Source organism: Manacus candei, unplaced genomic scaffold (genome assembly GCF_025592945.1).
Source record: "Manacus candei isolate 608988 ecotype Guabito, Panama unplaced genomic scaffold, ASM2559294v1 h1tg000003l, whole genome shotgun sequence".
Lineage (NCBI taxonomy): Eukaryota > Metazoa > Chordata > Aves > Passeriformes > Pipridae > Manacus > Manacus candei.
The window spans coordinates 16236321-16249799 of NW_026138051.1; the positions used below are offsets into that span (position 1 = coordinate 16236321).

General features: G+C 39.0%; 1 protein-coding gene across 1 annotated transcript in view; it reads right to left on the bottom strand.

Moving 5' to 3' along the window:
* Window positions 1–13479, bottom strand: part of LOC127470455 (connector enhancer of kinase suppressor of ras 2-like) — a 169022-nt gene that overhangs the window by 14085 nt on the left and 141458 nt on the right. Inside the window, exons 15-19 of the mRNA XM_051785997.1 lie at window positions 13162–13210; window positions 10636–10684; window positions 9134–9309; window positions 7621–7694; window positions 2043–2114 (exon numbers count right to left, since the gene is read on the bottom strand). Coding sequence (XP_051641957.1) covers window positions 2043–2114; window positions 7621–7694; window positions 9134–9309; window positions 10636–10684; window positions 13162–13210 — 420 coding nt within the window. The remainder of the gene's footprint in view (window positions 1–2042; window positions 2115–7620; window positions 7695–9133; window positions 9310–10635; window positions 10685–13161; window positions 13211–13479) is intronic.

Genomic DNA, 13479 nt, shown 5'->3' on the forward strand with positions numbered 1-13479 from the left:
ATGCAAAGCATTTGCCCTATTTCCTCACATTACATGGTCAGCAGTTTGCTGGGAAGAGAGAGATTTGTGAAATTAGTATTTTAAATGCACTTCTCATCTATGAATCTTCCTTCCTCACTTTGAATTTCACACGGGGCGTGTGGGAGAAGGAGTTCCAGGAAGCATGGAAAAGCTGCAGGGGATGCCCAGGGATTTCACAGAGGTGGCAGAGTCATCCATCATTTGGGGGAGGAGAGAATTACAAGTGTTCCACAGGAACAGCGTTGCTGAACGGAAAATGCTGCACAAAATACTTCAAGCAGAAGTTCACCCTTTGCCTTCTCCCGTGGGAATCAGACCCAAAAAAATCAGGAAAAAGGGTCTTGTAAATTCCAAAGTAAAGGATGTGAAGTGGTGGTATGATATGAAAAGATGTGCTGGCACCTTTCCAGCTGTTCCTCTGCTCAAAGGCTGTACACTGCCATAAAGGCAGCTCCTTTGGTTCCCCATGGAAAAATCAATGGATATTATAAAAGCAGGTTATTGAACTATGTCAAGACTTGCAGGTTTTCCTTGAGTCAGAACCCTTTATGTATAATAGATAAATATGATCGATGGCACTTCAGCGGGTGAGAGCTCCCACAGTAACTAAAGCCAAGGCAGAGACCACGCTGAGTTAAACAACAGAACACCCTGACTTTGGTTTAGTCTGAACAAATCTGAGCCACACAACAGAACTGAACAGTGGAACATTAACAACAGGGAAAAAATACGTTTCAGCAAGTTTATCCCCTGAAAGTATCCTGGTGACTGAACCTCATCATCCTCCTCAGTGGACAATAAACTGGCCTGAGCTGCTTCAACCCAGCCAGTCTTCTACACCAACACAGTGTCCTGAAAACCTTGGAATAGAAATGTTCAATTCAATAGGAATTTTTAGGCATTAGTATTCCAAAGAAAAATCCAGCTGTATCCTGATGTAGCTCTGTCTTTCCAAGTAATAACAAACTAAATCTCAAAGTTTTAGACAACTGTGACAGGAAAGATTTCAGACTTCCCAGTGTGGTGACATTGTCCCACGTGTCCTTGCTTTTCACCTCAGCTGGGAATGCACAAACTCCTGGTGTAACAGGAGGGGGTAGGACATTTGACTGTGCCTTTTGGAATCAAAGGCACCGTCCCACCTTTTCCTGAGCTCTGCTTTCATCACTGAATCACAAGAGAAGCACAGAGTAATTTGGGTTAGAAGAGCTCTCAGGAGGTGTCTGTTCCCACACCTGCCCACATTAAAGCAGGATCAGCTTTAATGTGGGATCAAGTTGTCCAGGGCCTTGTCCAGTCAGAAGTTTGGAATGTCCTCCCAGCTCACCCAAGGACATCTAAAAGCACACTGCAGCCCCCAAAATGGAACTTTGCTGGCCTCTGCTCTGTGCTGGGACAGTGCTGTGGTGAACAAAATTAGTTACTTCTGAGTTTCAATGTTGAGTTTTTTTCTTGGGGGTGGGGAGGAAGTTGATTCTTATTTCTTTTTATACATACATATATATATATTAATTCTGGCACAAAAAATTAATGCATCTCAATTTCAATCCCATTCCTGTCACAAAAATTACTCCAAATTGTTTTTCTCTGTTTTTAGGTCATGTCATGTTACTGTGGATTGTCACCAGAGCTAACTTTAAAATACCTTGTCCCATCACTGGGCATACTCTGCATGAACCTTGGTGTGCTTGCATTGTTTTTATATGACAGAAACATTGATGCCACTGAGACTTCCAACCTTGATTAACAGAAAAAATCACAAGTGTGATAAACCCTTTAACAAACCCAATTTTCTAATTAATGTAGATGAGACCAACACAACTGACTTTCCTTTGCAGAAAATTTCAGCAAAGTGAGCCACAGAATGTGATGTGCTTACTAAAATTAATGGAAGCCTGAGTGGACTAAGTCCTGAGAACACCATCAGCCAGCATGATCTCCAAGAGTATATTCCTGTGGAGATGAAATGCTGAAGCACCAGGATAAAGAACATCCCACGATCCAGAGGAGACACAACTCACCTGTTCATTTCTTCAAGGCAGTCGGTTGCAAAGTAGAAGCTCTTTATTTTGGGGTGACATGCTTTGAAGGCACTATAAAAAGAGCACAAAGAATAAAACCCACCTTTTTTTCAGCTTGTCTACAAATACACAGGACTGCCCTGCTCGGTGATTCCTCATCATGGGACAGGTTTCACAGGCATTTGTGACCTTCAGGCTGAATCTTGCTGCACAGATTTACAGCTGGATTCCTCCTGCTCTGGTTACATCTCCATTTGTGAACCTCATGCTTTGTAAAAATTCCAAAAGCCCTTGAAGGACTTAGAAATATAAATCCTTTCAATAACCACTGATGTTTCACATCTAATAAATTCTTGAAAATCGTATTGAGAATATTGAAGTACATCTTAGTTGTATTCCAAAGATCAGCTAGAGGAATAAGGGTCTGATCCCCCCACCTCTGCTCATATATTTGGATTTTTTTGTGTCCTACAGAAAGAAATATAGAGGGCTGCCAAGTTCTGTTAAATTAGAAATCACTGGAATAATAGATAATAATCAGTCTGACAGCACGGGTGATTATAGTTCACATAAAATGCTTTTTATTAATGCTTTTATGTGATCTAATCCCTGGGCTCTCCCTCAGCTAAGAACAATAGTCATATTTTTACAAATTTTTTTGTATGGGTATAATGAAAATGAGCATTGCTATCAAGGAAACCACAAACTCCCAGCTTTAAAGACTATTAATTTGATTAGGTGGCAAATGTTAAAAAAATGCCACACTATCATTCATAACATTTATGTTAAAATACTGACATTTAGGTAGTAATTGCCAGATGTAAGAACCAGATTAGGAATCATTACACGTGTAATTATGAAGAACCTGTGATGCAATGTTTCCACTATTAATAGCTTAAATGCAAATGAGTGTTTTATTAATTACTACAATTTCTTTCAGTTTTCAGAGACAAAATGAAAGCTGAGGAACCTTCCCTTAGTCACACTGATTTTCCTATATATTGTATTAATTAAAATGCATCCAGTAACAGGCTTTCTTAACAAAAGTCCTACAGCAGAGTTGTATTTGTGTGCAGTTTCCTTTTTCATGAGATCAGAGGTATAAAAGGGTAAGGTTATCTTTGCACAGAAGGTCATCATAAAACATCTAAATTCCATAAAGAAGACTGGAGAGGTATTTCAGTATTGTTTTGGTATCTGGACAGTGATAATTCCAACTGCAAAGCTTCATCCCCCCTGGCTACTTCTATTTTGTGAATAAAAGCAGTGACTAAATGTGAGATCCCACACAGGGTAGAACCTTTCTGCTGCCCACTAGATGGCATAGGCCTGTTAATTATACCTACTTGGGATCATTATATAAATGTAGTTTTAAGGGTGCTCTGATCAAATTGATGATTTCTTTTACCCAATTGGTATAACATGATTTTCATGTCAAAAATCCTCACTATTAGTGTCCTGCTTCTTGTTGCAGAACTTTTTTACTCCCCTGTGCCCACCAAGTACCAGCAACTCCAAGGGATTCTGTGAAAACAGCTGCTGTCTGTCTGTGGATAAGAAAAGTGGAATAGTTTTGTGCAAGCCTTTATGCCCACGTGAATTAGAGCAGGACATTACACATCATTAATTACACAGTAATCAGCAAACACTGCACCTCCTCACAGAAATCCCTCACAGGGCTAAATTTTTAATGCTCAAAATAGAAAATCATGACTGAACAAACACTCCTGAGTGGTTATATTTTTGGTCTGAACTCTGTGCAACATCTACACCTTCTCCTGTTCCATTTGCCCAACATCTCCCAGTGCTGAGGTGTAAGGATTGGCTGGAATTGGGGAGGATTATGTGGTGGATCTAAAGATCCTAATCCTCTTGGCTAATCCGGAGAGAATATCACATGATGGACTGGCTGCTTGTAAATAGGATTATTTTCCTAGACAGGACATTTACATACATAAAGGCATTAAAATGCCAATATTGGGGTTTCAAATGAACCTTTTAAAAGTTAGAAAATGTCAGAGTTAGTGTGATAAACACAATTTAATTTGGCTCCACTGTGCTCTTGTAATGTCATCCAATCTGTGATCAGTGGATCATTTTCTAGTGGAGGAAGTCCCTGACTGTGGGCAGAGGGTTGGAATAAAGTGATTTTTAAATGATCTTTGAGGTCCCTTCCAATCCACACCAGTCTGTGATTCTGTGATTATTTATTTGACTGTTACATTCTCACAGTAACTCCACCTCATTAAGGGACAGGGAGGTGAAATCAGGACTATGCAACAAATAAGGCACCACAGGCTCCTGTCTCAGTTGGTAAAGAATTTGTGAATGTGTCATAAAATGCAGAAACAGCAAGAATTTTGTCAAGGGGAGATCAGTTAAATGCTGCAGGTCTTCCTGCAGAGGAGTTCTCACATGCCAGGTCCCAGCAGACTTAATTGGTTACTATGTGAATGTTCCTTAAGATCTTTTTGCCTGATATTTTGTTGATTTCCTGAGATGGTGACAATTCCAGCTGCAATAATGGATTGCACTGTTACATGTTTACAGACTCAGAAAACAGCCCTTTATTGTTATGACATGGAGATCCTAATTCTGTGCAAACTCTTCATTGAAATGTTTTGCAGTTCTGTGTCAGGGCTGCAAAACATGACAATAAATCCATCTTCATCTCCCAGCAGTGTCACCAGGATTATTATTAGGGAAACATTTAGATACACCAGCATTTGGAACAGAAGAAAATTCTCCAGGGAAACAATTCGAGATGCATAAATATGAATAATGCAAAAGAATGATATCTATATATTTTACATTTTGCTTGTTTTGGAGGGCCCCAAACTGGATGCAATGATGTAGATGTGGTGTAATGAATGCCAAGGATAAGGGAATAATCACTTCTAATATAGCCCAGGAAGCTTCTTCCCTGTGGGGACCCAGTAGTTGCTCAAGTGGGGTTTGCTGTCTGCAAGCCTGTGAAGTTCTTTGCAGAAGTAATAAAAACTACTAAAACTGTAGTAACACTTAAGCTAGAACTTCATCTCTATGTTATTTAAAACTTCATGTCTACTTGCACCACATCAATGACATTTGTGTAGAGCAACTGCACAGGCTCAATACAAAGTGCCAATTTATCCTTGATAAATTCAAGACCTAAATTTGCATTAACCAGGCAATGAAAGTTTTCACTGTGTGGAAATTGTTGAAGGTTCAGGCAAAGCACTAGTTAATAATGATTAATTATATTACTAGTTCAATTAGTCTTTATATCTGGGGATCAGCTTCATCATGGGTCATTATTACCAGTGTCTTTGAAAATAAGATGTTCATGTCATGCCACAGCGTGCAGACTGAAATAACTATGATTCCTCATACAGGATGACCATTTTTAATCAGGAAGATGCAGGTGTTGCCTAAAAGCAGTGGAAAGGTTTTCAGTGTCAATGCAAAAAGCCTCCTTTCACAGGGATGAGGTCATTCTAGGTCCAGATATAGCCTGGAGAGCTGAACCAGTCTGAGATAATAATCAGTGTACCTTCATTAAATGCATTACTGAGGCAAATCATCTAACCATACAGAATAATGCAATTACTGTATATTCTTGTGAAAGCTTTCTTGAGGCTATTCCATTCCCTGTGTGCTGTGGACATCAGGAGCAGTGAAGCTATGAAACAGAACTCTCCATCCAGCAGAAGAATGGGAAAGAGAAATCCATTAATTATCCCAGTAAGACTTCAAATCCTTTTGTTCAAAGGGGTTTGAACATTTCACATCAGTGGCTCTGAAAATGACAGAAGTCTGAGGGGAAATCCAAGCTGAGTCCCAAAATGTTCTTAGCTTTGCTTTGAGAGAGCTGAAGAAGTGACAGTGGGATTTTAGCTTTTCAGTGGAATCAGGCAATGGACTCAGGCTCCTGTCCTTGGTAAGACAGCACAGGACAGGGAATGCTTTCCATGTGTGCTCCCAGGGGCTGTGGGTTGGAGCTGGCTGGATACAAGCAGGACCCTCCACTCCCACATGCTGGATATACCAAATTTAAGTGAGCCTGACACTGTACTTACATCCTCTGCAGTTTCAGAGGAGCACATAAAACAACGGCAAATGTAAAGTGTGGGTTTTATGGTGAGGGAAATATATAAATGATAGTCCATGAAGGAAGAAATCAAAGGGAAATTCAGCTCAGGAATAAAGGGAATATACTATGAACATCTTCATTATACTTTTACCTCTGGACCTGCCTCTTTCTGAAACGATTCAAAGCCTGAAGGTTCTGAGCTTTCAGCCACATGCAAAGTTTCAGTTAATCGGACTTTTTCCTGAGCACACACCCTCCAGAAGTGCTTCTCTGAGCAGAGTTCTGAGGGATTGTGCTCTCATGCTTAGAGGAAAGCTCTGGAAGCTATTTCTAGCTATGCACAACGACCTTCTGTTTGATCTTGCTTAATTCACTGAAATCTGTTAAGTGCTTTATATTCTAACAAAAGGGTATTATTTTTCCTGTATTTTTGTTCAATATCATTATTAATATCTACTCATTGCTCTGAGGTATTTATAGTGCTCAGTTCATGTGTAATTTCTACAGTGATACCCTCAGCTGAAAGGAGGAACAGAAGTATAAATTACACTATCTTGTACTTCTCAGACACAGTAATAACATCTCCCTGAAAGAACAGGCATTGAAGAGGTTTGATTTTCTGATGAGCAGACTCTTGTAATTCATATCTTTAATATTTCCATTGCACATGTGTTCATAGTTGTAGGACTTGTGTTCCTCAGACCAAAACTGCATTCAGTCATTGGAAAAGCACACCAAAAATCCAGGATTCTTAGTGAAATTAGGAAAGCATAAAGAAAACAAATGCAAGTAACTGAGGAGATACCAGCAAAGTGCTTGTCTGAAAGCATTGGAATTATTCTGTTAAACATGTTAATTCCAATCCCAACACTGCTTGGAAGTAATTTCCAGTGAGTGTCTGTTATTAAATATGCCTTAATTATGGAAAAGCTTATAATGTACTTTTTACTGGGAGCAGAATGTAAAAGTAGCAATCTGCACATAAGCAATAATGCAATGCTCATTTTGCATATGGAACCTAAATATTTTAGCAGTTGAGAACAACACAATATTGGGTATGTAAAGCTTTCTCCATAAAGGAGAAAATTAAGATTATATTTACCATCCATTGCTATGACATTTTTAATGCTGTTTCCTACGGGCATTTATTGCACACTCAATTCTTACCAATGTGGTTGTTGTGAACCTGAGAAAGTTTTATCTCTTGAGTAAAGTGTTATCTGTGTTTTACTTTACTTACTTAGGTGAAGTTGTAACTGGGCTATGTGGCAAACTGAGCAAAGAGACTCAATTCACTGTAATCCAGCTATGAAGTTTACATTACATTATATCTTTTATAATAAAGAGAAATACTAAAGCTTAAGGGGATCTGTGCTGCATCATTTACAGATGTCAAAGTTTTCTGAGTAGCTTCCTTTGGTGGACTTTGCAAATGCTTATTACTGTGCACAGTAAACTTTCAAGAGCAATCCTTTGGTTTACAAACAAAACTGACACTTTACTCACTGTTTTCGTCTGCATTCAATTGCTCTGTCTATCCTGAACTCGGGTAAACTAATGAATCCTTCTGCTTTCTCATCCTGCCAAAAGAGGAGGAAAAAGTGTTGGTGAGGAAAAGCGTAAAATTAAAGAAGTGAGAAATGAGCACCAGCCATTTGGGTTTTATACACAGAACAACCACCCAATCAATCAAAGTACTGAACATATTTTCCTCATACTCTTTTTACTCTGAAATGTGTTTAATTCATCACACAATGTCAATAACTTTGTGAAGTAACTCAACCGACAGTTTCTCAAAGGAGGCCCAGCCATTCTAATCCCCCTTTGCTGAAGATCATAGAAAACCTTCCAGCCACAAACACAGCACCTAAAATTGCATTTAAGGCCTCAACAGAGAAGAATTCTCAGTTTCTTCATGATATATTTGCATTTTACAGGTGTTTGGTGGATGTCTCCCATTAAAGGCACAATTATCAGCCCATCTGCCCTGCTGACAGTAACTGAGGAGGCTCCTGCAGGGACCTCGCTGTGATTAAATGGAGAGGTAATAACTGGGAAGTGCATCTTGTCACTTTTTTTGCTTCTTTTGAAGTAATTCAGCAGGAAAAGCAAGGAGATGTATTAACACCTGTCAGATTTTTGAAGAGTATTAACAAGTGCATGATGAAGTCTGGCTTGGATGTACCGACAGCCTGATCCTCAGTGGGACCCCCAGTGCCACCACCCCGAGTGTGGCACTGTCACCAACATGTACAGCACAGAGCCCGAGGGCCTTCATCACCCACACTGCTTGGGCTGACAGAAAACCACGAAAACTAAGGGTAATCGTGCTGCTAAAATTGTTCTCCTGAAGAAAATGGGAGATATGGAGTAGAATATCCAACAATCACTGCACCTGCACACTGGGGCTCCCTGCAAACAAATGGAAAACAGCACTGAACCATTTGGGGCTTCTCCCTCTGTTGTTTTCCCCTACATTTCTGCAGATTGTGCCAGTGGTTTTCAGTAAAATTTCACCAAGAGCAGCATTTTACCCATGTGAAACTGCAAACTCCAGACTAATTCAGCAAAAAGCAAGAGGAGCATCTACACAAAAATAACTTTTAGAGAAAGAGATCTACACATTCAGATTTTCACATCTGCTTCACACAATGCTTGACTAAGACAAATACACTTTATGCATATTACATTTTATACATTCCCTCACACAACTGGAACTGAGGAGAGCTGAGTGTGAACACTGTGTTAGTCCAAATAAACACGAGCTGTGGAAAAGTATTAACCACTGACATATTCATTTCTTTGTGAGCATCAGGAACATCTGCTGTTTTATTAAGCTTGAGCATGGACTTACAGACCTTAAAAAAGAATTTCAGATGAAATATTTCCAGCTAGAGCAACCCAGACCTGGCAATTAAAGTGGCAGTTCAGGAACCTAACCAACCACGCAGTAAAAACAGACTTTAGCCAAAAGAATTGTAAAGCCGAAGGTTTCAGTTTTACTTTCTGCAATACTTACATTCTGGTTTGTGTACCAGTACAAGGAGGAATCCTTGAGAATAAACCAGTATTTTTTCCATTTCTGTGTGAAATAACCTTTGGCATCCTTTTTCTTCCAGAGCCAGCCCTCACAGTCGCCGTGCCCCAGGTCTTTGCAGGAGATGCGTCTCCTGCTCACGCTGGACAGGGAACTCCCTGAGAACACAGCCAGGAAAACCCTGCTCAGTATAAACACACCACTCATTTTTAATGATGGTTCAACTCAAAACCCTCCAAGCCAAACCCTCTCCAAGTTTCTGGGAGAGGAGGTGGAAGGAACAATTTCCAAATTCCTCAATGCTCTGCAATTTTGGTTCCAGAGTGAACACGAAATAAAAAGGGCCTGGTCTGTGCAATGGTTTATTTAATCCCTTGAGGTTCATTCCTCTTAGGGCTGCACTTGTGTCTGATTAAGAGGGGCAGCATCATTCCAAACTAAAAATTTGTATTTATTTATTTATTTGTATTAATTTATGTACTTATTTAGCCTCAGTCAGAAACTCAGAGTATGACACAATCTGTACAAAAATGTAAATATTACTTTTTCCTCTTAGCAGCAGAAGGCCTGTCTAATTCTGGGAATTTTTAAACCAAATTTTTATGGTCAATAAAAAAGAAAGATTGTTCATTTCCATAACAATGCAGTGCTTACCTATCTTTTATGCTGAGTTTAAGTGAACAGCAATATATTAACTTCACAACATTCTGTTAAAGGCAGAACACCAGGAAAAGGTTTTTCCCTTGGTGTTATTTCAGTAAATCCTAATGGAGAGGCTTAGAACTTTAGTTGTGCCTTGTAAATATTATAAACCACGGAGTTTAAATTATAATACCATTTTTTCCTGAAGAAAAACTTTGTAGGAAATTTCCTTAAGATATTAGTCTTTTTTTTTCTGTGAAAAATCAAGTTTATAAAGATACAAGAATTACATTTGACCTGCAGCTGTGAAACAGGGAAGAAATTTAGAGAACACTAAATCATTGTCTCTTTTGTTCTGCAATGTTCCACAACCAAGTTCTCAATGATTTTCTCATTTAGAGTAACTATCTGAGCTGTGTCCTGGGCAGGTTTAGATGTTCCAAAAGCATGTAGTACAATAAAAGGAACATTTTAAGGAGATTAAACCAACAAACTGAATTAGAGCCACGTATTTTCATATGAATTTATTAGGTTATAATTATTTTTCTGTTTATTGTTTGATGTCTCAAATAGGCCATAAATAAAGAAGGAGGAAATAGCAAAACATACAAATACTACCTGTCTTCTTCCTCAGTCAGAGGAAATTGTACCACTCAGCCAAGCAATATTATACCCGATAACACATTTATTTTGGTATTTTAATTCGGTATTTTACTTTGGTGTTTGCCATCACATTTAGAAATACTTGAGTTAAGTTGAACTTTGGCACTTGATCGAGCTCAGTTGTTGTCAGAGAAGGATCCCCAGTTTCTAGTTTCAAAATGTTAACTGGAATCAGTTACCTTTTGACCATTTCCTGCTCTTTACCCTGAGGGAAGCGTAATGGAATGACTGTAAGGAAAAAAAGAAATAATTATGGAACATCAGTGCAAGTAACAGTAAAATTATTTGTTACTATTGCAATCAAATCATTAAGGATTATTTACATGAACAGCTATGAACTAGTTTGAAAACTAAGGATACAAACTCACATGAATGATGCATAAATGACTGATACTTGAAGTTTATTGTAAGTATCAGTGAAATAGTCATACAAATATTTGTTCAAAAAGAAATATCCACCCCAAACATTAGATAGCTAATGTGGAAAGTCACGTGCTCAATGACATGTTGAAGTCAGGTTCTTTAATTGTTTCCAGCCACAGAAACAATGAAGTTTGTTGGGTTGGTAGGTTGACAGAATAACTGAGGAGAAACAAAATAATTCTTTCTTTCTTTTGTGGCTGAATTAGAAAATTGTTACAGATTCTGAAGAATACCCTAAAGGCATCTCACTATTTAGACCTTCTAAAAACAGGGTTAGTACTCAAAACTGGTAAGAATTTACCTCAAAGATGTAAAGGTTTAAGCACTCTAGAAAATAAACAGCTGGAAAGAAGGCTCCAGCTACTGGAGAGACCAAGTTTGATTTTGAATAAGAATAGAGGAAGGAGAAGTAGTTCTGGGCATTTACAGGTCTATTTGTAATTTAGCCCGTTCACAGCTTTGAACATTTTCTAGCAACTTGCAGAAATCAGCAGTTCCTGAGCTCTAGAGGAGACAAAGGTTAATATTGCTCCTGTGCTGGAGGAAATGGGGTAAAATACAGCCACAAAACCAAAAGGCAAAAGTCTGTGAGAAAGCATTAAATGTGCACAACAACACTGGGGGTTTTTCTGATGTACTTCCAATCACAGCAGCAGCATTGGTCAGTCATTTGTGGCAGCTGCAGGTCTGTGGTGGTTGGGACTGAAACAATCTGTTCAACGTTCCTGCCTCCAGAAAAATGCATGAGGGCAAAGCAGATACCTTTCTGAAAAGGACACCACCAAATTTTGCCACAATCTAAATTAAAGAAACATAGTGATGGAATAAAACCCTATAATTAAATGACAGTTTTCATAGGTGATTGAAGTTAAAGAACTGCCAGTCAAATGGCACATCTGGAGGAGATACACACTGGGATACTCACCAGAAACTGGTGTGCCATCATTTAATAAAAAAAATTTGAAAAATAATGAAAATACAAGCACAACAAACCAAGGAGAGCTGAAAATATTAGTTCTTCTAAAGAGCTAAGTTAATTAGTCTTACTCTGTTTTGTTTCTGCTCACACACAGCACATTCAAAGCAAGAAAACCAGAGAAAGTGAAAGGTTTGCAATACCTTGGGAATCTGTAGTTAATTAGCACTGCTAATGTACAAAATTCAAGCTCCATATTGAGAGATAAAGGAACCACTATAATATAATTAACTTGGTGGCAAACACTGTAAAAAACCAGTCAGAACTCACAGCTCTGAGTGACTCAGAGTTGCCATGGGAGACAGGCAGATGAGGGGAGAGCTCACCGGGGCTGACAGCGTTTCAATCCTTATCTCAAAACCACACCACAGAGCAAATGTCACAGAATGCACACCCTGCCACCCCAGCCCAGAGCAGCACGGGGGGGGGAAGGGAAGAAACCAAAGTGGCAGAGCTAAATCTGTGCCCCATGAAGGTGAATTCATGAGATCTCAGTGTAATCAGAGGGAGGAGAAGTGCTGTCACCTAAACACCAAATGAAAAGCAAAGCTGGCTCCTTGTACCTCCACTAGTTTGGACCTTAGGAATTTTTCTTAAAAACTATTGATCAGAGAGTTATCACAACCACAGAATGGTTTGGGTTGGAAGAGACCTGAAAGCACATCCAGTTCCACCTCCTGCCATGGGCAGGGACACCTTCCACTAGACCAGGTTGCTTCAAGCCCTGTCCAACCAAATCACTGTAAAAAGTGCCAAGTCAAAGTGAAGAACTGACATCCTACAAATGAAAGTTCTGGGTTTTGTCCTTTGTATGAAGTATTTGCAAAACACTAAAAAATAAAACAGTGTCTGGCTATTTTCCATCAAACAATGGGGTACCTCAAAATTGGTACAGCGAAAATACTTGAAAAACTTAATCCCATCCCTCCCTATCACTGTATTTATACTGTGTAAATATTTTTTAAAATTATTTTAAAAACTTTCTTTACCTTCAGGGCAACCCTTCCTCCAGAGGCATCTTCTAACCTAGAGATTGTGTGTGATTCTTCACCCCAAACTAGCACATACTTCAGAACTGACACTAAGGTTCCTAAACTTAATTAGTACTGCAGACACACTGACCTGCTGTGGTTGCAGCAGCCAATTTTCTGAACATGGAAATTATGTCTAGATTTTTGTTTTTAGCTGTTTCATAACAGACAAATGTCAAGGTTTGGGATATCTTAAATATCTTCTAAAAATATGGCAACGAATTAAACAGTTGAGGATTTTTTCATTCATTTAAAGTACATTTATAAATCATTACCTTCCTCATGGATGTGTTTCCTGGATGGTCAATGGCAGAACTTGCATATCTAGGACAGAGAGAAGAAAGATGTCAAATAACCATAGGAGAAAATAATAATCTGAATATGTGGTGCATATACACTGTGCGTTCCCAAATCTACCCACGACATCCTGCAGCACAGAGTTTGTAACATTTTGCTACAGGATGCCACAAACACAAAAGATTTTATACTTCAAAATGCAAAAATACTCTCTCTGGTATATCTGAGCTTTCTCCTGGAGTTCTCTGGAGAATGGAGAACAAAGCAGGGCAACATCACCAGAGGCCTTTCCTTGT